The sequence below is a fragment of the Acomys russatus genome, chromosome 13, assembly GCF_903995435.1.
Source record: "Acomys russatus chromosome 13, mAcoRus1.1, whole genome shotgun sequence".
Classification (NCBI taxonomy): domain Eukaryota; kingdom Metazoa; phylum Chordata; class Mammalia; order Rodentia; family Muridae; genus Acomys; species Acomys russatus.
The window spans coordinates 51,566,054-51,589,652 of NC_067149.1; the positions used below are offsets into that span (position 1 = coordinate 51,566,054).

The following is a 23,599-nucleotide window of genomic DNA, read 5'->3' on the forward strand; positions in this document are numbered from 1 at the left end:
CCATCCTGTACAGCTTGGCTCTAGCCAGCTCCCTAGGTCCTGAGAGAGCACTCCTTTCATTTTATGCTCGTTTGAAGTTAGAACTTTGTGTGTCCTTCGATGTCCCTGAACAGCGGAGTTGCTCTGGGCTGATGTGTGAGCCCCTGTCCCATAGCACTTCGGTCTAACTCTCCAACAGCTCTGGACTTTCCACTGTCCTTTCACATCTGAATTTGGTGTTTATTGCGGGAACATGGGGCATTGTGTTCTGGGCTGTTTACGCCTTGCCTTTTCAGCACCTTCCATCCCATAGCCTGTTCTTCCTCCCTGCCGAGACAAAAGGAGTGTCCCCGGAAATCACCTGTCTCATGGGCTAATATTTGTAAAACTGTTGTTGACTTTGAATGACCGTAACACACCCCCTCAGTAGCTCAGAGGAGCACATACAGTATCCATTGTCTTGGGGACAAAGCAGTGTGCTCTTCATGTCCTTGTTATACGTCTGTTTATTTGCAAAGGGTGTATTGTCACTCTATCTGCTCAGCTGGAGCCGGATGGGGAGCTGGCAGGTGTGGAGGGGTAGGGTAATTTCATCAAGGAGTTTGGCTTGGGGAAGGCTCTTGGCAATTGGGGACAGCCTTTCTTTCGCTTGGCTGGGATTCAAAGCTATTGGATTTTTTTATTTATCTTTAACTTTTATTTGACCTGTGCGGGTGTTTTGCCTGCATGTGTTGTTATGCCACTTGCATGTTGGTGCCTGAGGAGGCCAGCAGGGTTGTCATATCCCCTGGACCTGTGGGTACTGAATGGGAAAATTGACTCTGGGTCCCTTGGAAGAGCAGCCAGCACTCTTACCTGTTGTGCCATCTCTCCGGCTCCATTTCAGAGGGAGCTGTAAGAGAGTTTGGCCCACAGGAGCCAGCAAACTCAAGGATCCAAGTGCAGGCTAGTTGCTAACTGGTAGCACCGCGAGGTGGTTTTTATAGACAGGGTGCCCACTCCCTGTGCCTGATTGTTGGGGTTGGAACACAAGCATCCACGTGCATTTCCCCTTGGCAACACAAGATCTTTTTCACAGCTTTCCTGAGGCACCAAAAGGCTAAGTAAGGAACAAGAACTTAGACAAGGGATGTAGAGGACCAGAAAGGAGTCTTGTGCTCACTCCCTTCTTCATGTCCTCATGTGGGCTCCTTCCCTGCTCTGCCTCTCAGTGTCCCCTCTAGTGAACATTCAAATAAGATGACCCTTTTCTTTATATCACATTTGTCCACCTAAGAGCAGCTCAGAAGAACAGCTAAGTGGCTTTAGTGACAGTGACGGTCGTAGTGATGGTGGGTGGTGGTCTAGCCTTATTGCAGAGCTTCAGCAGCTAGTGTGAGTTTTCAAAGATTTCCCTTGGCTTGGCTGGCTCTTTGCCTTTTGGGCAAACCCTTAGGAGGGCTGGATGAAGGTCCTAGCATCAATCTCTCCCTATCTCAGCCACCACCCAAGTCTGTGACAAATTACACTCATCCTGCATCCATGGCTCCATGTCTGTGGACTCAACCAACTGCAAGAAAATTTTGTCTGTTCTGAGCACCTAGGTTTTTTTCTTCTCATTCCTTAATCACTATACTATGAAAACTATTTCCCAGGACTTATATCACGGTTAGTAGTATAAATCATTTAGACGGTATTTGAAACATACTGAAGATGTGGGGGGGTTCCAGTGAGGGACTTGAACATTCATAGATTCTAATATGAAAGGGGGGGTGTCCCAGAAATTCTCTATGGCTACTTTCAGCTGAGTGTATTTCTCAGGTGTTTTCTTTCCTTTGTCCTCTTCCTAGTGAGGACCAGAATAGGTGAGGAATGGGATAGGGCCGTCAGTGCATACTCACTGAGATGGTCTGTATGGCTTGGGCATTGCTGAAACAGTACTAGCTAGTGATCCAAGGCAGACACACAAGAGAAATTAACTCACCATGAAGGAGAGCAGCAGTGCTGGTGTGGGTCAGTAGGTGACAAACCGCTTGATGGGTGCTTAGTGATGGGCAGCTCGGGTGATTTGACTTCCGGCACAGAACTGGTGATTTTTCTTGCTGTGAGCAAGATATGTAGATGGTTCAGATGGGGCTGTTTGTTCAAGAGCTTGGGCAGGTTCTGAACTGCAAACCAGGCAATAATACTGTGAACAAAAGTTCCTGGAGGGAAGCTGCCCCTCCCAGTGCCCCTTCTGCAAGGCTGACTGGCTGATCAGAACTTCCGTGATCATGGAGAGTTGGAATGTTGTAAGTCCACAGTCCTCAGTACTTGGGCTATCTTCAGCTCCCTAAAGAGCCATTTCTTGCCCACCTCTTACATCCTGTGATTGACAGATAAAACCTTGCGGATCACCAGCTTCCAACAAAAAGGCTAAGAACATCTGAGGCCTATAGAAGACATTCTCTCACTTGCTTTAATCCATCTACCTAATGTTTCCATCAATGGATTTGAAAAGTGCTTTAAAGTATGTTTTTTTGTTTTTGTTTTTGTTTTTTGTTTCATTAGTAGAATAACAGTTGCCACATTGGAACATGCAATTTGAAGTCATTTGAATCTGTGTTCCTGGACCATGATCATTCACATTTGGCCTCAGAATAAACTTTATTTTATTTTATCCCCCTCTGAGGTTAGAATTATGTTTCTTCCATTGACAATGCTTGACTCTTCTTCCAGCTCGGCAGAGTCTTGCTCTGACCCTGGAGAGCTACTCATATGTTCCCAAGAGGCCAGGGCAGAGTGAGAGAAAGCCTAGGGAGGCCTCTGTGGACATCCTGCGTGTCGTGAGCATCCCATCCAACTATCTTCAGAATAGGAACCTCCACAAACCCCATCCATCTGATGGACTGGTATGAACCAGGCCCAAGAGCTGAATCTTGACCATGAGTCAGAAGCTTGGAATGGCAATGGAAACCTCAGGGCAGCCAGGAGCTATAAATGGAATCATTTACCTCCATCACCCGATTCATCCGTGCTGCCTGACCAATGGGAAACTAGCCTCTGCCCTGAGTGCATTCTTGAACCCACGGTGTTGGACCAGTTCTGGCTCTAGGCGCCTCCACACCTCCTCCAGGGGGCAGCCTCATGACGCCCACTCTGCAGCTGGAAATATCAGGGCCCAGCAAACAACTTGCGCTTTGTACATTTTTCCCCCTCCTTTCTTTATGCACTTCAGGCCTAGGAATGCTTACGCCCTGAAACTGCCCCCCCCCCCCCCCCCCCCCCCGCCATCCGTTGTTTGAGGAGAAACAATAGCATAGCTGCACGCGCCTCTGGCTCTTGCTTTTTCCTCCTGCCTTGCCTATGCATCCTCTGGGGAGATAGGCTTGCTGTCTCTCCCTTCCCCTGGATGGGGCCTAACGTCCCCAGGGAAGAGGCCTGGTCTCTTCTGATGAACTGAAAATGGGATTAAGATGGGCCACAATTGGGTCTGTACACCCTCATGGGAGGGTGAAGTCATGGATTGATGGAGTTGGGGCTGCAGTTCTTGGCCAGCTTCTGGCACCACGGACAGGAGATGAAGCAAGACAGAAGTAGCTGGTGCCGGGCGCTGGAGCCAGGGGATGCTGGAAGTGCAAATTAGCTGACCTTTGTTTTGTGTCTCTGCCAGAATGGTTTAGCAGAGAGCCAAAGTGAAGACTTTGCAGACAACGGGGCGGGCAGCTGGGCAGGCGGGAGGTAGCAGTTGAGAGCACTTGCTGGCCAGCTCTGCATGAGATTGTGTTCTGCATCCACTTTCTGAGTTTAGTATTGCTGCCGATGGGATCCACCCATGAGTGACAGGGCATTTAAGGCGACAGTGGCTTGTACTTAGTGTATTTCTCTCTCATGTGCAGCTCAGGGCAGGATGCTTAGGGCCAGGCCAGAATCCCGTGCTTGTTGGAATCCAGGGTCCTTCTGTCCCATTTCTCTGTTGCCTTCAAGATGGAACTTGTAGCTCATGGCCTAAGAGGCTCTCTCAAGCTGCAGGCATCACAGCCACATGCCGGCAGCGGCATGAGAAGGGACAAGAAAGGAGGCCCTTTCTGAGGACTTTTCTGGAAGGCACAGGGCACCTCCCTACTTCTGTCCTCCCGGGCACAGCCGAGGGCTGTGTCTGCTCCTGGCAGCAGGCAGACAGAACATGGGATCTTCATCCCCGGGAGCTGTGCCCAGGTGGAAGCTGAAAGCTGAGAGTCATGACAAAGAAGAGGGAAGAGAAGACACTGGGCTACACCCAGGCTTTCCCTATAGCTGAGGAGGTGGACGTGTGGACAAGTGAGATAAATTTCTTGAAGTCACATGCTTTGAAAGTGATGGAGTTGGAGTTCTAGCCCACCCATGCTTCTAGTAATTACTGTACTCTCTTCTAAACCTCAATGCCCAGGTCTCTTAGATAAAATGGCATGCCAGTTAGCTATGGCCGGTCTACTTCATTTTCTATAAGAATTACTGTATATATATATATATATATATATATATATATATATATATATATATATTGTGTGTGTGTGTGTGAGTGTGTGTGTATGACAGAGAGAGGGAAGGGAGAGGGGTGGGAGGGAGAGAGGGAGACAGACACACACATGCATGCACACACACACACACACACATACACACACATACACACATACACACACACACGTGTGATATTTACATGTGGGTCAGGTACCACAGTGCACATGTGGAGGTCAGAGGGCATCTGAGGAATCAGTTTTTTCCTTCTACCTTGATATGGGCCCTGGGACTCAAACTCCAATCATTAGGTTTGTGCAGCAAGTGCCCTTATCCACTGAGCTAGCCCTTCTCATATACTCTAAATTATTGCCGATTATTATACCCAATTCATTGTAAATGATAAGTGTCGCACTATATTGAAAGAATAACAAAAAGCAAAAAAAAAAAAAAAAAAAAAAAAAAAAAAAGTAGGCACATGTTCAGTTTGGATGCCAGGCCTTGCCCCAGATATTTTAAATTGTGGTTGAATCTGTGGCCATGAAATCCTTGACTCATTATAACCTGTGTTTTGATGACAAGTGACTGGGCTATGGAGTAGCACATCCACGCCTCAGACCTGGTTACCCTGGTTACCACTGCATCACTGGCACCATGCTCCTCAGGTTGCTCAGCATCAGGATTCCTCTAAACTCTGAAAAATTAACCGAGGACTCCAATTTGTTTATTTGGGTTATAGTTGTTGTTATTTGCCACATTAGGCGTCAAACACAGAGACATTTAAAGCACTGATCAATGAATTTAATGATAGAACTTGCCAGGGTGGTGGTGGTGGCGCACATCCCAGCAGGCAGGCCGATCTCTGAGTTTGAGGCCAGCCTGGTCTACAAAGTGAGTCCAGGACAACCAGGGCTACACAGAGAAACTTTACCTTGAAAAATCAAAGGAGGAGGAAGAGGAGGGGAGAGGAGGAAGAGGAGGAGGAGAAGGAGGAAGAGGAGGGGGAGGGAGAGAAGGAGGAAGAGGAGAAGGGGGAGGAGAAGGAGGGGGAAGAGGAGGGGAAGGAGGAGAAGGAGGAAGAGGAGGGGGAGGGAGAGAAGGAAGAAGAGGAGAAGGGGGAGGAGGAGGGGGGGAAGGAGGAGAAGGAGGAAGAGGAGGGGGAGGGAGAGAAGGAAGAAGAGGAGAAGGGGGAGGAGGAGGAGGGGAAGGAGGAGAAGGGAGGAAGAGGAGGAGGGGGAGGAGAAGCAGTAGTAGCAGCAGCAGCAGCAGCATTTTATTTCGTATAAACAAAAGTTAGAAGAGAAAAAGCTAGCTCTAAATTGCAGAACAAAAACTGAGGCAGAAGAATGTGTCGTTTCACAGGTTTATAAATCTTTGATGCTTAAGGAGACTTAATTATGAGACTCCAGCTCATTTCTCTTCAGTCAGCTATCAAAGAGGAATTACTAAATAGCAGCAGAAGGAGAGCCGACAGCACAAGAACTACAGCATTACAGGAGAAGTTGGACCTTATTGGTTCCTGGAGAATCTTGGCGTCTACAGGAAGCCCAGGGCCATGATTTGAGAATTTCTGACCTAATTAGTAAAACAAAACAAAACACAACAAAACAAAACAAAACAAAAAAACCACTTAAAGCCCACAGCGTTCATTATGGTATTTCCCACAAAACTTGTTATTTTATTGTTCTTCCTTCCCACGTCTTCTTCAGCACCCTGGCCCTCCTGTGTCCCTTCACCCCACCCAACCGCTGCCTCCTCTCCACACTGGTGTCACACGTCCTGTTGCCCCCCCCCCTTCCTCTTCCTGAGTACTTGTCTCCTTCTCTTGTGGTCGCCTTTCTAGTTTCATACCATGTACGCAATTCACTCATTTTATACACTTATGTGTAAACACTGTAAGCTAGGATCCACATATGAGACAGAACATGCAATTCTGGGCTTTCTGACACTGAGTTCTGAGTTTTGTGTGTGTGTGTGTGTATGTGTGTGTGTGTGTGTGCATTTGAGTGAGTGTAATTCTTTCCAGATCCATCAATTTTCCTGTTTTTGTTCTTTTTTACTGCTGACTATAATTCCATTATGTGTGCACCACATTTTTATTACCCTTTCATCTCTTAATGGATATTTAGGTCAGTTCCATTTCCCTGCCATTGTGAATAGCACAGCCATTCATGTGAATGCGCAGGGACCTCTGTGGTAGGTAGGTTGCAGAGCTCATGTGACTTGAAGTGGCCCAGCTGGGTCATATGGTAGTTTATTTTAATTTTTCGGGAATCTTTCTTCACACATCCATAATCACGGCGTTAGTTTAGGCCCCTGTCGTCTCGGAATAAGGATCCCTCTTTCCCTATATCCTCACCAGCACTTGTTCTTCTTTCTCTTTCTAACCCCCCTCTCTCCCTCCCCCCTTTTCTGAGACAGGTTTTCTCTGTGTAGCCCTGGCCATCCTGGACTCACTTTGTAGACCAGGGTGGCCTTGAACTTATAGAGATCTGCCTGCCTCTGTCTCGCTTTTCTTAATGATAGCCACTGCAACAGGGGTGAGGAAGGATCTCAAATTAGTTTCAATGTGCTTTTCCCCTCATCACTGAGGATGCTGAGCACTTAAAAGACAAAACAAAACAAAAACACTTATTAGGCATTTGTGTTTGCTCTTCTGTCGTTAGTGTCATTAAACATGTATGGATTCTAGGAAAAAAATAATGTTTATTTATGTTTTGACAGTCCTAGGCATTAAACTCAGAGCTTCACGCATCCTCGGCATGTTCTCTCTCACTGGGTGACGCCCCTAGCCTTATTCTTTTTTTGTATGTGTGTAGGTATGTGCACATATGTGCGTGTGTGCGTGTGCACTCACTTGTGGAGGTCAAGGGTAACCTCGGGTGCCAGTCCTTGTCTTGTACTTGTTTGGGACAGGGTGTCTCTGTTGTTGGTTCACGTGTACATCAAGGCAACTGGTGTGCAAGCTTTCAGGGTTTCTCTAGTCTCTATCTCCCATCTGTCTGTAGCAGCCCTGTGCTCACAGACACACGCTACTGTGCCTGGCTTTGTGTGGTTTCTGGGGTTCAAGCTTGGGTCGTCATGCTAGCCGGGCAAGCATGTCACCCACCGAACTGGTGCCTTAGCCCTTTTAATTTTTTTGAGACAAGGCTGTGCTATGTAGCCTATACTGGCCTCCAACTTCCCATCTTTCTGCCTCAGCCCCTCAAGCACTTGGGATACAGGCATGCGCCTCCATATGGGGATGACCTAGTACGTTTTTTACCTTATCTATACTTATCCCAAATCTGAAAGGATACATATATTTCTTTCCTTTGAAGGACATATGTTCTTGAAGGTGTCTGCCAGTCTCTCTGAAGTTCTAATTTGTGAAAAAATGCTGAGGTTTTGAAACAACTTTATTTACACGGGTTAAAAGAGGCTCTCAACTGTAGAAGAGGGACAGGCTTTGTATTCTGTGTCAACCTTCTGTTGAAGCAGGGCTGGTCAGGGAAGCTGTGTAGAGGTTCTCTAGGTTAGCAGCCTCTGCCTGGGAGGGTTGACAGAAGCCAGTGATGACTGGCTCAGGCCTCTAGCTCGGCTCTTCTGGCCCATTCATCCAGATTCACCAGTTTTCTCAACTTCACACATGCCCACAGGAAGGCAGGGCATGCTGAGATATTCCTCAGTGTCTTAGTCAGCTTTCCATTGCTGTAACAAAATGCCTGAGGAAATCAAGTTGATAAGCAAAACATTTATTTTTGTCTCTGGTTTCAGAGGCCTGTGGTCATTTGGTCGCATCAGCGTCACAGTGGGAGTAGGTGGCTAAGGAGGATGTTTGCTTCATGGTGGCCAAGAAGCAAAGAGGGGGGCTGTCTCCCCTTTGTGGGCATACCCTCATCGGCCTGACTTCTTCCCATTTGGCCCTACTACCTAAAGGTTCTCCCGCCTCCCAGGCTGGGGACCAAGTTTTATCTAGCATGTCTCCCCTCTTACCCTTTTTGATCATTTGTTTTATTTTTTTGAGACAGGGTTTCTCTATGTAGCCCTGGTTGTCCTGGACTCACTCTATAGACCAGGTTGGCCTTGAACTCTGAGATCCACCTGCCTCTGCCTCCCGAGGGCTGGGAGTAAACGGAAGAGCCACCACGCCTGGCTTGCCCTTAAATCCTTACTCGGCATCGAATCCAGCTCAGACTTTGCTTGGCTTTGGGATGCGTTCCCTGACATCTCAGTTGCAGGATGCTTCCAGCTACAATGGACAGTACCACTAAAAGGTGACCCCCAAGTAGGGCTCAAGCCTTCAGCCTGTGTGTAAACAGGCCTATGGAGCACATGAGGCACTGGAGGCGACTTACACGTGTGTTCATTACTGCTACAACTGACCCAGCATTTGCAGCCTAAGAGTATAGCTTCTCCCCTTGGAAATCATGTAGGCAAATCTGGGAGAAGGGCACAGAAAGGAGTGATTGCAATTTGAGAGTGGTGTGCCCAGAGGATTATGAGAGAACGAGAAGTGAGGAGAAAGCCTTCCTGGCAAGGGGTCCTCTGGACTGAGGCAGAGAGCTTGTCAGAGAGGAGATGTCGACAGGTGGAAGGGATTGGCTCCCCTCAGGCTTTCTGATGGCCAGAATCTACCCCATGTGTTTCCTTTTGCATTGGTCGTGCTAAACACAGTGCCTGGGCAAAGCAGATGTGCCCAGGTTTGGAAGAAAACATCAGGGCGTTTTCAAGAGGGTGTCAGTAAAGCCTGGGTTGGGGAGTGGCAGGCATAGGATGAGAGGTGAAGTCTGAGGGTAGGTCATCGACGGCCTGGCCTCCCTGCTTTCCTACTGAGCTAAAAGGTTTCTTTTAAACTGGAATGGGGCATAGTTTTCATTTTATAGCCAGCAGACACATTGCTAGGGACCTAGAGGCAATCTGTCACCTAGTGCCCGTGTAGTGAGTCTGCTGTGTATCTGGGGGCGCAGGTGTGGAAACCACCCTGAGCTTCATTCTATGTCATCTCAGGACTTGGCTTGGCTTGACTGGGCTGCCTGAGGTAGAACAGAGAAGTCTGGGTGTGGTCTGCGACAGGTGAATATGCCTGTCACAGAAGATTATGGTGAAGGCGCTGGGCAGATGTTGAAAGTCACCTGGTCAGGGGTGACCAGAGGAAGCTTGGAGAAGATGAGAGCCCAGACTTCTTGGTTCTGTGGAGGGAGAAACTGCAGCTAAATTTCAGGCATAGGCCATAGGGACAAACTGACTGTCCTAAGAAGGGAGGCAGCAGCTTCTCCAAAATCTGCACTCCCACCCCACTGTGAAGTAGCCTGACGCACTCATCTTGCTGTGGCTGTCATCAAACCATTTTATACCTCTAGGGGCCTCCTATATTAAATTAAAACCATTTAATATGAATGTTGTTCCCACTTTTCCTTTGATCTGGGAAGAGATTGACTTGGGCCAGTGGGAGATGAGCCATGCTGGCCTTGCCTTGCCAGGACTCCTGGTGGCGGGGATGCCTGAGCTACAGTCTTCTTTCTTTAGATGCTACTGTGTCCTGCCTGGGGAAAATTCCTAGTTCCTCCTCACTGTACCTGAAAGAGCTGGTCATGTGGTGCATAGCAATTGCTCTTGTCTGGGAGCCCTAGGGGTGGCAGTAGGTTTTGTTATTATTTTTTGTCTGTTTGTTTGTTTGTTTTTTAATGGTATTGTGATTTTCAGTCTTGTTTTCCTTTCTAACTCTGAACTGTGGGTGGGAAAACAGGGGGGCAGGAACCTGAGCAAGTGGACACCCTCAACTGCCCTCAGGGAGAGTCAGGACCCTGTTCCTTGAGTGGTGTTTTTAATGGGCAGACAGCGTTGGAGAATGGAAACAGACTTGGGCCTTCTTCCCTGCTCTTCAACTTGGCTCCTTCCTGCTTTGGCCTTCCCAAATAAGAAATCAGTGAAAGCTGCTTACTGGGGAGCATTCAAGATACCAGAGAAGTGATAATGTTGCCATGGTGACCATTATCCCAACATGGCGAGGGAGATAGAGATGGTATAGGAGCAAGAGTGTCCTGTCCTTCGGGAGGCCTGCTTGCCACTGTGGAGGCAGAGGGACCGTAGAAGGGACCTCTCTGGTGGTCACATGATAGATGATGATACGGGCCACTATTTCTTGGGATGGAGCTTTGACGTGTGTGATTCCATTCCCTACCGTCTACAGACCTACAGTAAGAGCTGTGATCATACAGAGCCATAGCACACTGAGGAAGGGGCTGGGCAGTAAGCTGACACTTACACAACCAGTGTATGTGTGAGGCTGAACCTGAACTCAGGCCTCCTGTGGAAATTAGAGTGAGGCCAGGGCAGGCCAGACAGCCCCTGTCACTCTTTCTGGTCACCCACCACCTTTGGAAGTCTCTTTCTCCTTGGGTTGAATATTCAAGGTAGTTGTTGTGGAAGGATGCATGTTGCTGAGACTCAACTGACCTGAGCATCCCCAAAAGTATCTCCGTTCACGATCTGGTGGCAGGCACTGTGGCATCTCCATAGCAACCCATGAAGTAGCATGCAGTCCGTTATCCCTAGCCACTCAAGGGCACCCCTTTCTACCAGGCAAGCTAATTGTTAGTCTAAGTTTCTACTGTCAGAGAGTGGCCACAGAGGCATTGACTCAACCTCAGGGAAATGAGGAAGGTGGAGAGAGAGAGGGCACGGTATCTGTTGGTGCTATAGCTGGCTGACTTGTCAGTCCACTGGCAGGTTTGCAGTTCAGTAGCCCATGACAGCAGGCAGCTGCTTTTCTAAGGTGCACAGTGGGCCTACAGTGGGCCTACTGTGGTCATGCCATGGATGTGATGCTATATAGTTCTACTTGCCTGATTCTGACTGTGTGGACCCTGGATACACCAGATGGGGTGAGACACACAGTCCCAGGACAGGGCTTCTGATAAGGGGACACTGATTCCTTAGGGCCACAGAGTGTCCCTAGTGTCAGGGAGGATCTTGAGAATGGTGTCATGCAGGTCACACTTCTCTTACCTCTGGAGTTCCCATGGTGCCACAAAGTGGAGGCCTTCACATCTGGCTCCCTGCTTTTCACAAACATGGGCTTTCTCCAATTTTTCCTCAAAACAAACAGTTTATTTCCTCTTTTTCTACTATCCTATTTGCAAACACTGGTTGGCGCCAGCTTACCATGCATGCCTCAGTCCCTCTATAATATATAGCTACTCTTGTGCTCCTTTCTTTCTAGCCGAGGGTTGTTAAGTCCTTTCACTAGCTGCTGATCCCAGTAGGAGACATGCATATGCCTGAAGAAAAAACAAACAAACAAACAAACAAACAAAAAACCATGAAGCAAACTGTGGTTGTATCCATAGCACTGTGTTGTGTCAAGTTCAAAACATCATGGATTCTAACATACATTGATGGTCTTTGTGGTACCAAAAGTGAAAAGCTGTCCGTTACAGCGTGTCATCGCCACTGTAGTCACCCCAGTACAGAGGCACTTACGGTGGACAAACAACAAACAACACAACAACAACAAGCAAAAAACAACCAGCAACAGGTGTTTGGAATCATTAAAACACGGACTGTAGAGTTTTTTTGTTTTGTTTTGTTTTTGGTTTTGTTTTTTGTTTTTTTAAGCAAAACATGCAGGCAGAAGAAAGGACTGCCTTAGGTTATCAGGTTGAGGGTATCAATAGGAGGAGAAACCCCAAAATAGGTCTTGCCTGGCACAGCATGTCTTGTTTAATAGGCAGCTAATACATTAATCCTTATTGCTGATGGGAACTGACCCTATTGGTTCCGGCAGCCTTCTGTGGAATGTGTCAGAAAATGTCTTCCTAGGCCCCACCCCTAGTCTACTGTGTTTAAATCTATGGGGGTGGGGTCTAGGAAACTCTGCCGCATAAAACAAACCTCCTTCTGCTAGATCATTTATTTTTTTAATGGAGAGGATTAAGACCAGGGAAAATAGGTGGCCAGGGCAGGACAGAAGAGTGACTGTCTCCATCGCTGGACCCTGGAGCTGCAGGGTTCCAGCTGGAGCTCAGTGCAGCTGAGCCTTTTCTCTCAGGTAGGACATGGCTTCTCCCAGAGCTCAAGTTGTCCATTTTCAGGCCCCGTCTAACACTTGGTCTTAGTTTTGGTCTACCTCAAAAGCATGTGCCACTCACTGTCTTTCCTCTGTTTGGACTGACAGATGGATGTAAGTAACACTGTAGATATCACCTGATGGATCCTGAAGGGACAACCTCGGTTTCCCCTAGTGCCCTCCTCCTCAGAGGGAGGGTAAGTGAGTGAGTATGGCCAAGGCCGGCACCACCCCTGGGCCATGCTGAGGAGCCCCTTTCCCTGCAGGCCATGTGGGAGCAGTGCCAGCTGCTGAAGAGTGCCTCCGTGTTTGCCCGCTGCCACCCTCTGGTGGCCCCTGAACCTTTTGTCGCGCTCTGCGAGAAGATTTTGTGTACTTGCATGACGGGGCCAGAGTGTGCATGTCCCGCTCTTCTTGAGTACGCCCGGACCTGCGCCCAGGAAGGGATGGTGCTGTATGGCTGGACTGACCACAGTGCCTGCCGTAAGTTCCTGTTTTCCCCTGTCCTCGCATAGGCTCTTTGTCCTGGGGTGGTGGTGTTTGGGTGCTTTGGAGCAGCGTTGCAATGTGTACCTCCCCACCACTGCCATCAACCAACCCTATGTCCTGAGAGGTCCTCTGCCCCCTAGTCCTGTGAGCCACTGGCCTGCAGGGGGGAGTCCCTTCCCTCATGGACTGTGTGGAAGATGAGCATACAAGATGAGCTCTCAAGGCCCTGTCCCTACCTCTGTTGCGAGTCACATCCCTCCCATGACTCCCTCAGGAAATCCACTCCCTGGCTTCCCACAGTTGTGAACAGGCAGTTGGTCCCAGTGTTTGTTTTCATAGTTTTCCTGAGTTAGAAGGAACATCAGGCTATCTAAGCTGTGTGTGTGTATGTGTGTGTGTGTGACAGCCCTGGAGAGACCAGAAAGACTTCATTAAACCCTCCCTTTTATTAGCTCTTCCCTCTGGCCTCCAGGCACAGTATGTGCTCCTCCTTCAATCCTCCCTTGCAACACCCGTTTGGCATCTCTAAATCTCACTGGGTCCATAGCCACTGTCACTATCTCCAAATTACCATCATTAAGTAGAGACTACTGGTCACCTTGCAAAAAAGCCTGTTCTTTCACCACACTGATAAAAAGCCACTCGATGGGCAGCTGGTTGGCTATAATTAGTCAGAGAATGGGACCGAAGGAAGCAGAGGCCTGGCTGATATTGACACTGCACATTTGAGTTTCACTGTGTGGCAAACGGCTTTGCCATCAGAGCCTGCCATCTCTGCTCTGGGGGGTGTGGGAAGGTGGGGGTAAGAGCTGCATAGGGAGTGGCTGTCTTTTCAGACCTTTGAAGACAGGGTGGAGGAGATGCTTGATAGAGGGTCTTAAAGAAGGAGTTGGAGGCCAGGACTTGCCCACGAGGATCTGTGTGCTCCATGTGATGAACAGAGAGAGAATTAGGCCGTAAAGCTCAAAGGCAGCTCAGGAAAACCATGGAAATAAATGAGTGTCACCAAAGCGGGCATGGGTCGAGTGTGACCTGAGCTGGGTGGTGTTTGGTTGGAGCCAATATCACGAGGAAGAGAGACTCACAGAAGAGGAAGTAATAGTTTCTTGCTGGTCCCTGGAAGCCATTCCTTTCAGCCTAGAATTTGGTGTTAACCTGAGAAAGTTTTAGTGACAGAGCACCAAGAGACAAAGGACAGCCAAACTTTCTTGGTGGAGACTAGAGAACAGAAAGCCATGCGTCAGGGGCGTCTGGCCCAGGCACCCCAGTGAGTCTTAGCTAGGACCTTGCAAAACACAAGATGCTCTTTTTGGGAAATGATGTTTCAGAGGGACCATGGGCTGGTGGGTTGGAGATGCCCCTTCCCCTCCCCGAGGCCTTTTAGACAGAGTGGACAGAGAGCAAGCTGACTGCACTCACAGTGTTGTTTGGAAGCTGTTGCGCTGTGTTGGGATTCTCCTTTGATTTGTCTTTCAGACCCAGCATGCCCTGCTGGCATGGAGTATAAGGAGTGTGTGTCTCCTTGCACCCGAACCTGCCAGAGCCTGCCCATCAATGAAGTCTGTCAGCAGCAATGTGTGGATGGCTGTAGTTGCCCTGGTAATAAACTTTTTCCTTCATTTACAAACCTGAGGCCCTGCCAGTGCCCTTGGCTTTGGGAAGAGAGATGAAGGCCTTTGTGTTTTTCCCTCAAGGCTGAAATCAGAGGTCTTTTATTTAGCTTTTAAAAAAGTCTTTGTACAGAGAGACCAGGATTGAACTGGTCTTTATTTTTAATTTATGTTTTTCCATTGTACTGCATTCAGAAAGTGTTGTGTCTAGGGAAATAAAGATGATCTTGACCCTAACAGTGACTTTGTTCAGGGGAACTCCTGGCCCGATCTGAGCTGTGGCTTTGTTTTCTCGGCCAGGGTTCAGAACTCCAGTCTGGGAGAAAGGTCTTATAACATAATGTCCTGAGCTTGCCATGTGTGCTTGGCTGAAAGGGCTTCACGTTAGAAAGCCTATGTCCAGGAGACTGAGCAACAGTCATAAGCTGCACTCAGCTGTGCAGTCCTGAGGCTTGGGACTTCTGGGTGATGTTGAAGGCATCCATTGACTCCTTCATATCCTGTAAGGGGATGAAGATAAACATCCCTGCACACGTGCGCACACACACACAACATCACACAAAATCTTTAAGACTTCTAGAAGAAGCCTCCGCCTAGGCTCATCGGCTTCTCCACTGGACAACCCCGAGTGAGCTCTTTGGCCCAGTCTTTCTCCTGTAGAATGGAGATTGATATCGCCCCTCCCCCCCTTCATGTCAAGGGAAAAAAAGGTCAAAGTGCACTTTCCTAGAGTTTTGCAGAAGAAGCACTGAGCCTATGATTGCCCGCGGGGTTCTGGACGCGGGAGGTGAGTAATGATAACAGTGCTGAGATCTTTGCCTTGATGCCCTTGAACCCAGAGGGAGAACTCCTGGATGAAGGCCGCTGTGTGCAGAGCTCTGAATGTTCCTGTGTGCACGCCGGCGAGCGCTACCCTCCTGGTACCTCCCTCTCTCAAGACTGCAACACTTGGTAACTGGGGTTACGGTAGTGTGGTCTCCCCAGGGGGTTTGAGATGGGAAGATGGGGCAGGATGGGCAACAGCAGGTGGATCAGGGAGCTGGAAAGGGTTGAGAGTAGGCGGTGGGGAGTTGGCGGGGGGGGGGGGGCAGGCATCAGAGCAGGTGTTGAAGGCAAATGGTGACATGTAAAGATCATGTCACAGATATGCCTAGAGGGATTTGAGAGGGACGTATCTTTTCCATGCAGCTGACAACTCCAGCTGCCTTTCCAAAGAACGATTCAGTAACTGAGGCTTGTCCTCCTCAAAGAGGTTATATAACATTAAACACACAGCTTCTCTCCCTAAATCTTTTGTCTGCTGGGTGATAGTAAGCAGATTCCCCTAGTGGGGGCGCCTTGGTCTGTGTTCTATGGTGCTAGGTGGGCCTTCCCTAGGCACCTGTCCCTGATTAGTTCAAGCATCTCTTCAAGAATAGCTCTGCAGAGCCGGGTGTGGTGGCACATGCCTTTAGTCCCAGCACTCGGAAGGCAGAGGCAGGTGGGTTGTTGGGAGTTCGAGGACAGCCAAGGCTAACACAGGGAAACCCTGACTCAAAAAACAAAAACAAACCAAACCAAAGAAGACTAGCTCGGCAAGCCACTCCTAACCAGCTCACCTGTCCTCTGTGCACTGGGGGAAATAGCTCCTTGTCCCACCTCCAGCCCCTTCCCTGCTTGCAACCTCTAGGGCAGCACTTTTCAACCTGTGGGGTAGCTACATTTTTTTTGGGGGGGGGCCACATACAGATATCCTGCACATCAGATAGTTATTTATTATATTTACATTACGAGTCATAACAGTAGCCGGACTTACAGTTACGAAGTAGCAATGAGAATAAGTTTACATTAAAAAAAAAAATAATAAGTTTACAGTCGCAGGTCACCCCAACATGAGGGAGTGAGTGTATTAAAGGGCAGTACTGTATGTGATGAGTGTTAATTTAAGGAGATGCCCTCCTGGCAGAACCAATAACCTGAGCCTCGTCTGTCCTACAGCATCTGCAGAAACAGCCTGTGGATCTGTAGCAACGAAGAGTGCCCAGGTAGGCTTTGTGTACCTTTGTTTCCCCTCCCCCTTTGCTGTGGAGAGGCATGCCCCACTCCGCCCCTCCCCCCACATTCCGCCACCACTGGACAGGGAGCCCACAGCACAACAGACAAAGGGTGGGCCCTTTGCAAGGCCTCCTGACCTCAGCTCTGGCTTTGCTATCTGCTCCCTGTCGGCCAGGCTTGCTCCCCTACGGCAGTTAGCGTGGGAGTAGGTCGTGCCCTGCCTGTTTGCTCTGGGGATTAAGATACTGAGCTGGGAGACCTGTTTGGGCAGGGCTGACTAAAGCAAAGAGAAGAGAAATTCTTTGGAAAAGATCAAGAGGAAGAAGGTTCTGACAACTCTTTTGGGTTGAAGCGAGAGAGTAATCTGAGAGAATAATCTGAGGTTTTAGGGCAAAACTAGGTCTCTGTGGCCCTAGTACACTAGTTAAATGGAGGCAGAGGGTGGAGATTTAGACAGAGGCTGCACTGCGAAAGGGGAACAAACAAAAGCCAAGCCTTCCCAGGAAGTCCTTACCACTGTCAATCCAGTCATGCGTAATTGCCCTCAGCAGCCAGGGGCTCTGTCCAGGGAGGTTTCATTGTTCTGGGAATCAAGGTGCCTCAAGAGGGAAGGTTAGCGATGACTAAACTCTGTACCTTCAGCTGAGGTAAAGGAGACAGTACCCTGGCAGGCCAAGATCGGTGCCCCCTGGCTGTTTATCCTGCTCTTACCTACCTCGTCATTGGCCCGAATGAGAAGTCAACCATTTTAGGCAAAATCAGCCTTTGAGTGTTTCTTCATGAGCTTCATTGGAATTTTCTGGAATGCTTGATGGTGTAAATGCTAAGAGAACTACAGTAACGAAGGGCCCATTCTTTGCCCTCTGATTTTTCCTGCTTAGCCTCAGCTCTGCTTACGGCAAACTTTGACCATTCAAAGCTCCCTCTGCCTTGCCCTTCACGGACTCCAGACCTTTCCCTTCCTGCTCACTCATGTAATGTTTTTGTTATGCGGGGCACCTGCTAAGAGCTTTTCGTGTTACCTCGTTGTTACAACTTGTGAGACCTTGCAAAAGAGCAAACAGACAGAGACCTGTTAAAGAGTTTTCTGAAAGTCACACAGCTGCTAAGAGGTGGGGCCAGGACTCAAACTCACAGCCTGCTGGGATCGGCTACCTGTCCTTCCTTCCCTTGCTGGTCCTAGACTCAGGTAGGCCGGAAGTGGCTTGGACACCTGGACTTGTGTGATAGGTCTGTGGACAGAGGCTTCAGGGTCATGTGGGATCTCATCTCACATATGTCACACCAGGAAACTTCTGGAACCTGATGAAAGTGACACTAAATATGTTAGCCTGGGTATGGCCAACTAGTCTTGGTATCTTTTGGGTAAGTGTAGAAGAAAGCAGAAAGGAATTGCTCTTGAAAATGCAGTCTGCGCTCTGAGCATAACCACATCCCATGTAGGAGTCCGGACCTTCAAGCCACTAAGCAGAAGCACCCACTGCACAAGGCCTGGGAGCCACAGTGGACAGAATTAAGAGTTTAGCTCGCTGTGTTTTCTTCAGACTGACTCCCCACTGAAGGAGTCCTGAAGCCAGCGACCTCAGAGAGGACCTTCTACCCATCATCCTTCAGTCCACCCATTCACCCGGCTACCACTACAGTCTACACTGCATCCATGGAAGTCTTGTCTGGACAATACAGCCCCCATGGTCTTCAGCTCAAAATCTCTAAGAGCTTTGCTGAGGAGTCAAGACAGCCTCTTGATGCCTGAAGGGCAAGTAGCCAGCTCTAACTGTGGTCTGCGGGCTACTCCCAGGCTTTGCTGACAAAGCTACTGAAATCTTGTCTCATTCTCAAAAGCCTGCTCCCTCCCCCCTCCCCCACCCCATTCTGTTCCTGTCCACCCATGGCTGCCACAATCCTCTTGCCAGACAGAGGTCGTATCTCTCAGATAATGAGGAGGAGCTATTGAAGGGAAGAACTGGTGCGAAGATTCTGGAAGGGGAAATGCCTAGTTCTCCAAGTAAAGAAAAGAGCAGAGCGAGGGTCCCATAAAGATCCTGGAGGGGTTGTATTATGCACCTTAGCAGACTGGGCTTTGATTCTGGAACAAAGATCAAAGTGTGTCACTCGTTAATCCCTGCGCCACAAATCCCCAAATGTAACGGGTCACTTTGAAGGCTGCCTAGAGGAAAGTATGCTGAGTGGGGGAACTGAGAAGGACAAGAGTGAGGAAAGAAAGGGCTTAGGACCGCGTCAGTCTGCTGAGGGAGAGGGGCTGGACGCCTTTCTAGAAACTACCTGCTCCCTGTTTATCTTTGGGTATTCTCAGGTGAAACTGGGGCATCGGTCAGCTCTGTGCCACTATAACAAAACGCCTGACACGGTTTGCTTGTGAAGTAGAGGCTTGTTTTGGTTCAAGATTCTGGAGCATGAGGTTTAAGGTTGGGTGGCCCCTGGTGATGAAGACCCATGGTAGGGATATGTATCATATCTGGAGCCAATAATGCCAATAATCAGTAACAGAGAGAGAGAGAGAGAGAGAGAGAGAGAGAGAGAGAGAGAGAGAGAGAGAGAGAGAGAGACCCCTACCGTCCTCTTCAAGAGCACATGTGCAGTCACTTAAGCATCTTCATAAGGCCCACTTCCTGCGGTCCCATAACCTTCTGATGGTGTCGCTCCTGGGACCAAGCCTTTAATACATGGGTCTTGAGTGTTCAACACTCACACAGAGCATATGGTTTCCATGTAGCATCCTGTAGCTCCGCAACCTTGGCATCATACACTTCCAGAAACCCCCTGTTAGTGGGCAGGAAAGCCCTGCTAGGTCGGTATCTAGGTCCAGGAGCTATGAAGGCTTGGTTAAAGTGAACGTGGAGGGAGCACTGTGGCTACTGGAGGCTAGCCGTCAGATGCAGAAAGCCCTGGATCTGCATCTCATGCTCCTGTGGGAGGCTGTGGGAGGTAGGTTCCCAAACGAGGAAGGGCTGAGTAGAGGCCTCTTCATTTGTGTCCAAAGTAAACATGGCCATGGGTGGGGGATGGGAGCTCAGGCTTTGGTGTAGGTGGTTTGCTTTAAATGGCCTCTTACTAGCTTTCCGGCAAGGTTTCCTTATCCGTGAATCATGGTGTCCCAGTTTGCTTTCTGTTGCCATGAAAAACACCCTGACCAAAAACAACTTGGGCAAGAAAGGGTTTATTTAGCTTAGACTTCCACATAACAGACCATCGTCATGGGAAGTCAGGGCAAGAATGGAAGCAGTGAGCATGGTAGAACATTCCTTATTGGCCTGTTTGTCGAGACTTGCTCAGCCTGCTTTCTCATCCAACCCACGACTACCAGCTCTCAGGTGTGGCACCACCCACAGTAAACTGGACCCTCCCACATTAGTCATTAATCAAGAAAATGTCCCACTAGCTGAGCAGTGGGTGGCGCACGCCTTTAATCCCAGCACTCGGGGGCAGAGGCAGGTGGATCTCTGTGAGTTCGAGACCAGCCTGGTTTACAGAATGATTCCAGGACAGCCAGGGCTATACAGAGAAATCCTGTCTTGAAAAACTTAAAAGAAAAAACAAAACAAACAAACACCCCACAAAAAACCAAAACCAAACCAAACCAGCCAACAACCAACCAAACAACCAAACAACAACAACAACAAAACAAACAAAAACCAAGAAAAGGAAAGAAAGAAAGAAAGAAAATGTCCCACAGACTTGTCTACAGGCCAGTCTGATGACAGCACTGTCTCAATGGCGTTTCCTTCTTCCCAGATGACTATATCAAATTCACAAAACCCCTAACTACTACACAGGGTTCATAACCACAGCTTCATCTCCATGGCTGCTGTGAAACATACAAAGCTCATGGCAAGTCTCCATCAGTGTAGGCCAGCACCATCTTTCCAAAACACAGAACAGCCCTGGTGTTTAAGCAAGGTCATGCTTCAGCAAGGTCAGAGAGGGACTGAGACCCTGGGCAGACTGGATGGAGCATGTGTGGGGCAAGATGAGGTGAGAGGAGTCAAGAGGTAGGATGAATCGTCCTGGAGGAGGAAGGGGAGGTTTCTGAGTAACCTACACTCGTTTTGTTCATTCTCATTCTCATCCCATCCATCCATCCATGTATGTATGTATGTATGTATGTATGTATGTATGTATCTATCTATCTATCTATCTATCTATCTATCTATCTATCTATCTATCTAATCTATCTACTTATTTCTGTGGTACTGGAATGGTACCAGAGATGTGTACATATGAGATAAGTGCTCTGCCAATGGAGTGACACCATAGCCCCTGTTCAGGATAATTTGATGGATTATAAATTAGCCCTGTGGTTTTACCCTGAGATGCAAAGCCAGCCTGCTCTGAAGCCTTCAGGAAGAATAGTACACCCCACGTCCCTAGCTAAGAGGCACCTAGAAACTTCTCCTGTGGAAGAGTGTGCTTTGAAGTGCTTGGACTTACTGGGGACTCTGACCCCCTAAGGTCGGGGAGTGTCCGGTGGCCTGTCCGCACCCTTGCTAGGGGCTCTGGATGCATATCGGTGCTCCATCAGGACAGGCATGGGACAGTGCATCATGGTTCATAGCAAGGCTTTTCTTCCACCTAGGCTCTGTGTTGTCCTCAAGCCCCTTGGCAGGTGACCCTCCGACCAGGGTCAGAGAAGCTTGGCTCAGAATCTAGTTAGACTTAAGATAAACAGTGACCCCATCCATGGGGCAGCTATAATGACCTGTTCACAGTGCTCTTTGGCCACTGTGGAAGGCTGGGCTCATTTGACTTCGCTGTGTTCCTCTTTTCCTCATCTGTAAGCTGGGAATGACAAAGCCCATCAGGAGCCAGGAGGTGGCTCCCAGGGGTCATCACGCATATTTGGTCAGGGTTACATTACTGAGTTAAAGGCCAGAATGCAGGAGCCTGGTGTCTATAGGGAGTCTATTTCACCTTGCTAGAGGCCTGTGAGCTGACATCTCTGCAGGAACGGCTGTAGGAGAAGGTGAACGGAAGTAACGAAACAGGACATCCTATCCAGGGTTACTTGCTGAACACCAGAGCATTTGTTTATAGGAAAAAAATGTTAGTTAGATGAGGGAGCTGCTCCTCTTCCTTCTCTCCTCTTCTTCCTCCTCTTTTTCTCCTTTCCTCCTTCCTCCTCTCTCTTTAGTTCTCCTTCTCCCTTCCTCTCCTCACCTTCTTCCTTCTACCCTAGGAGGGGATCTTTCCTCAAAAGTGGCCTTGTTTTAACCTTAGCTGCCTCTACTTTGTTTTTTTTTTTTTTTTTTTTTTTTTTTTTTTTTTTTTTTAAAGATTTATTTATTATTATGTATACATTATAGATGGTTGTGAGCCACCATGTGGTTACTGGGAATTGAACTCAGGACCTCTGGAAGCGCAGTCAGTGCTCTTAACCACTGAGCCATCTCTCCAGCCCAGCTGCCTCTACTTTGCATGCTCTTTTAAGAATCTCTTCCTTTTCGTTCATTCGCTCCTCTTGTGTCTGGTGGCTGCCCTTCGCTGCCTGCCCCTGAACAAATAACCCATCTCTCCTGCTCTGGGCCGGAAGAGCATGAGTCTGGCCAGTGGCCCGTTGTTTGGTTGGATGCTCTATCTAGTTTTCTCTGCCAGCTACTACCCGGCAGCTCACCCGTCTATTTCCCCAGGTTTCCTGTGTTTGAGGTTTGGTCCCTCGGTTGTACCAAGGAGATAAGGCACGTATCATATTTAGACTTCTGATTGCTGAGACAGAAATCAGCAGGGGCAGAGCAGGAAGCCAGATCAGAGGATTAGATTCTAGGCCTGAACATTTTGCTTTCAAATAGTTGCAATGCTTTCTCGTTGACCCTTCTTTCCCTGGGCATTGTCAGGGAGAGTGGAAGTCCAACCTCACACTCAGATAAGAGTGTTCTTGAGACAGTGGAGATGGGTGGGGGAAGAATCCCACCCATTTCACCACAGCCAGGTCAAGGCATTTGACATAAACGACGCCTTTGCTCTGTTTGTTCAACCACGGTCACTTTAGACAAAAATATCCATTTAGAAAGGCCTTCCTGTGACACCGATGGATTCCAGGACATTCACAATGGCTTGGAGTGACCCTTGCCCTATCGTGTGGCTGTTCAGCTTTCCACCAGCACTTATGCCACGCTTGTCTTTTTGCAGGATGCAGTGTGTGTGTGTGTGTGTGTGTGTGTGTGTGTGTGTGAGATGTGATGAGCGTGAGCTGGCTTCTCCCTGTTTCTTTCAAGTTCATCAGGCTGGTTTTATTTATTTATTTATTTATTTATTTATTTATTTATTTATCAATCATTCTGGAAGGGAGCAGTCACCCTGGGGACCAGACAGATACTTGTTAGTCCCCTGGGGCTGCTTGTCCTTACTCAACCTTCAGATGTTCCCAAGGAAGACCCGCATCTAGATTCAAAGCTGTACATTTGGCCCAGCACCACCTGTTATTGAGGATGCCAACGAGGTGGTAGACAGTGGGTCCCTCCCCTGTTTCCTGTCCTTGTCATGTGGGCAGCAGGAATCACCCCGTGTCCTTTCAGGACCTCCAGGCTATGTTAGGACCCAGCATCAGCCCTGGGTATAGGCCCAGGTGGAGCTGTGGCATTTTGCCAGGGACGCTTCCAGGGGTGGGCTGTGCTAAGGAGAGCGTGGCCGTGGCTGTGTGGAGTCAGGGGAAGTGGGTGACAAGAGGCCCTTCTTTTATGGGACACAATTTTTTACCAAGTATTTATGGAGATGAGAGAAGGTGGAACAAATACTCAGGTAGAGACTGGCAAGAGAGCACGTCCTGTTTTAGCCACAGGGTCCTTTGTGGGCTTTAAGGAGGGAATTTTCCCAGGCTGGGTAGAAACATTGGCAGGGCCTCTTCTGTGTGGACATCCTCTAGGACATAAGGGGCCAGAACCGAGCCCTTGGAAAATGGAATGGCAAAGTCATGGTTGTGTGTATAGGATGGGTGGAGGGGGTGGGGTGGGGTGAGCATGTAGAGTCT

General features: G+C 48.8%; 1 protein-coding gene across 1 annotated transcript in view; it reads left to right on the forward strand.

Annotated features, from left to right (window-relative positions):
* The window catches only part of Vwf (von Willebrand factor), a 138,896-nt gene that overhangs the window by 22,839 nt on the left and 92,458 nt on the right, over positions 1-23,599 (forward strand). The window contains 4 exon segments of the mRNA XM_051155405.1: positions 12,751-12,967; positions 14,450-14,572; positions 15,423-15,534; positions 16,561-16,607. Of these exon segments, the coding sequence (XP_051011362.1) occupies positions 12,751-12,967; positions 14,450-14,572; positions 15,423-15,534; positions 16,561-16,607 (499 nt within the window).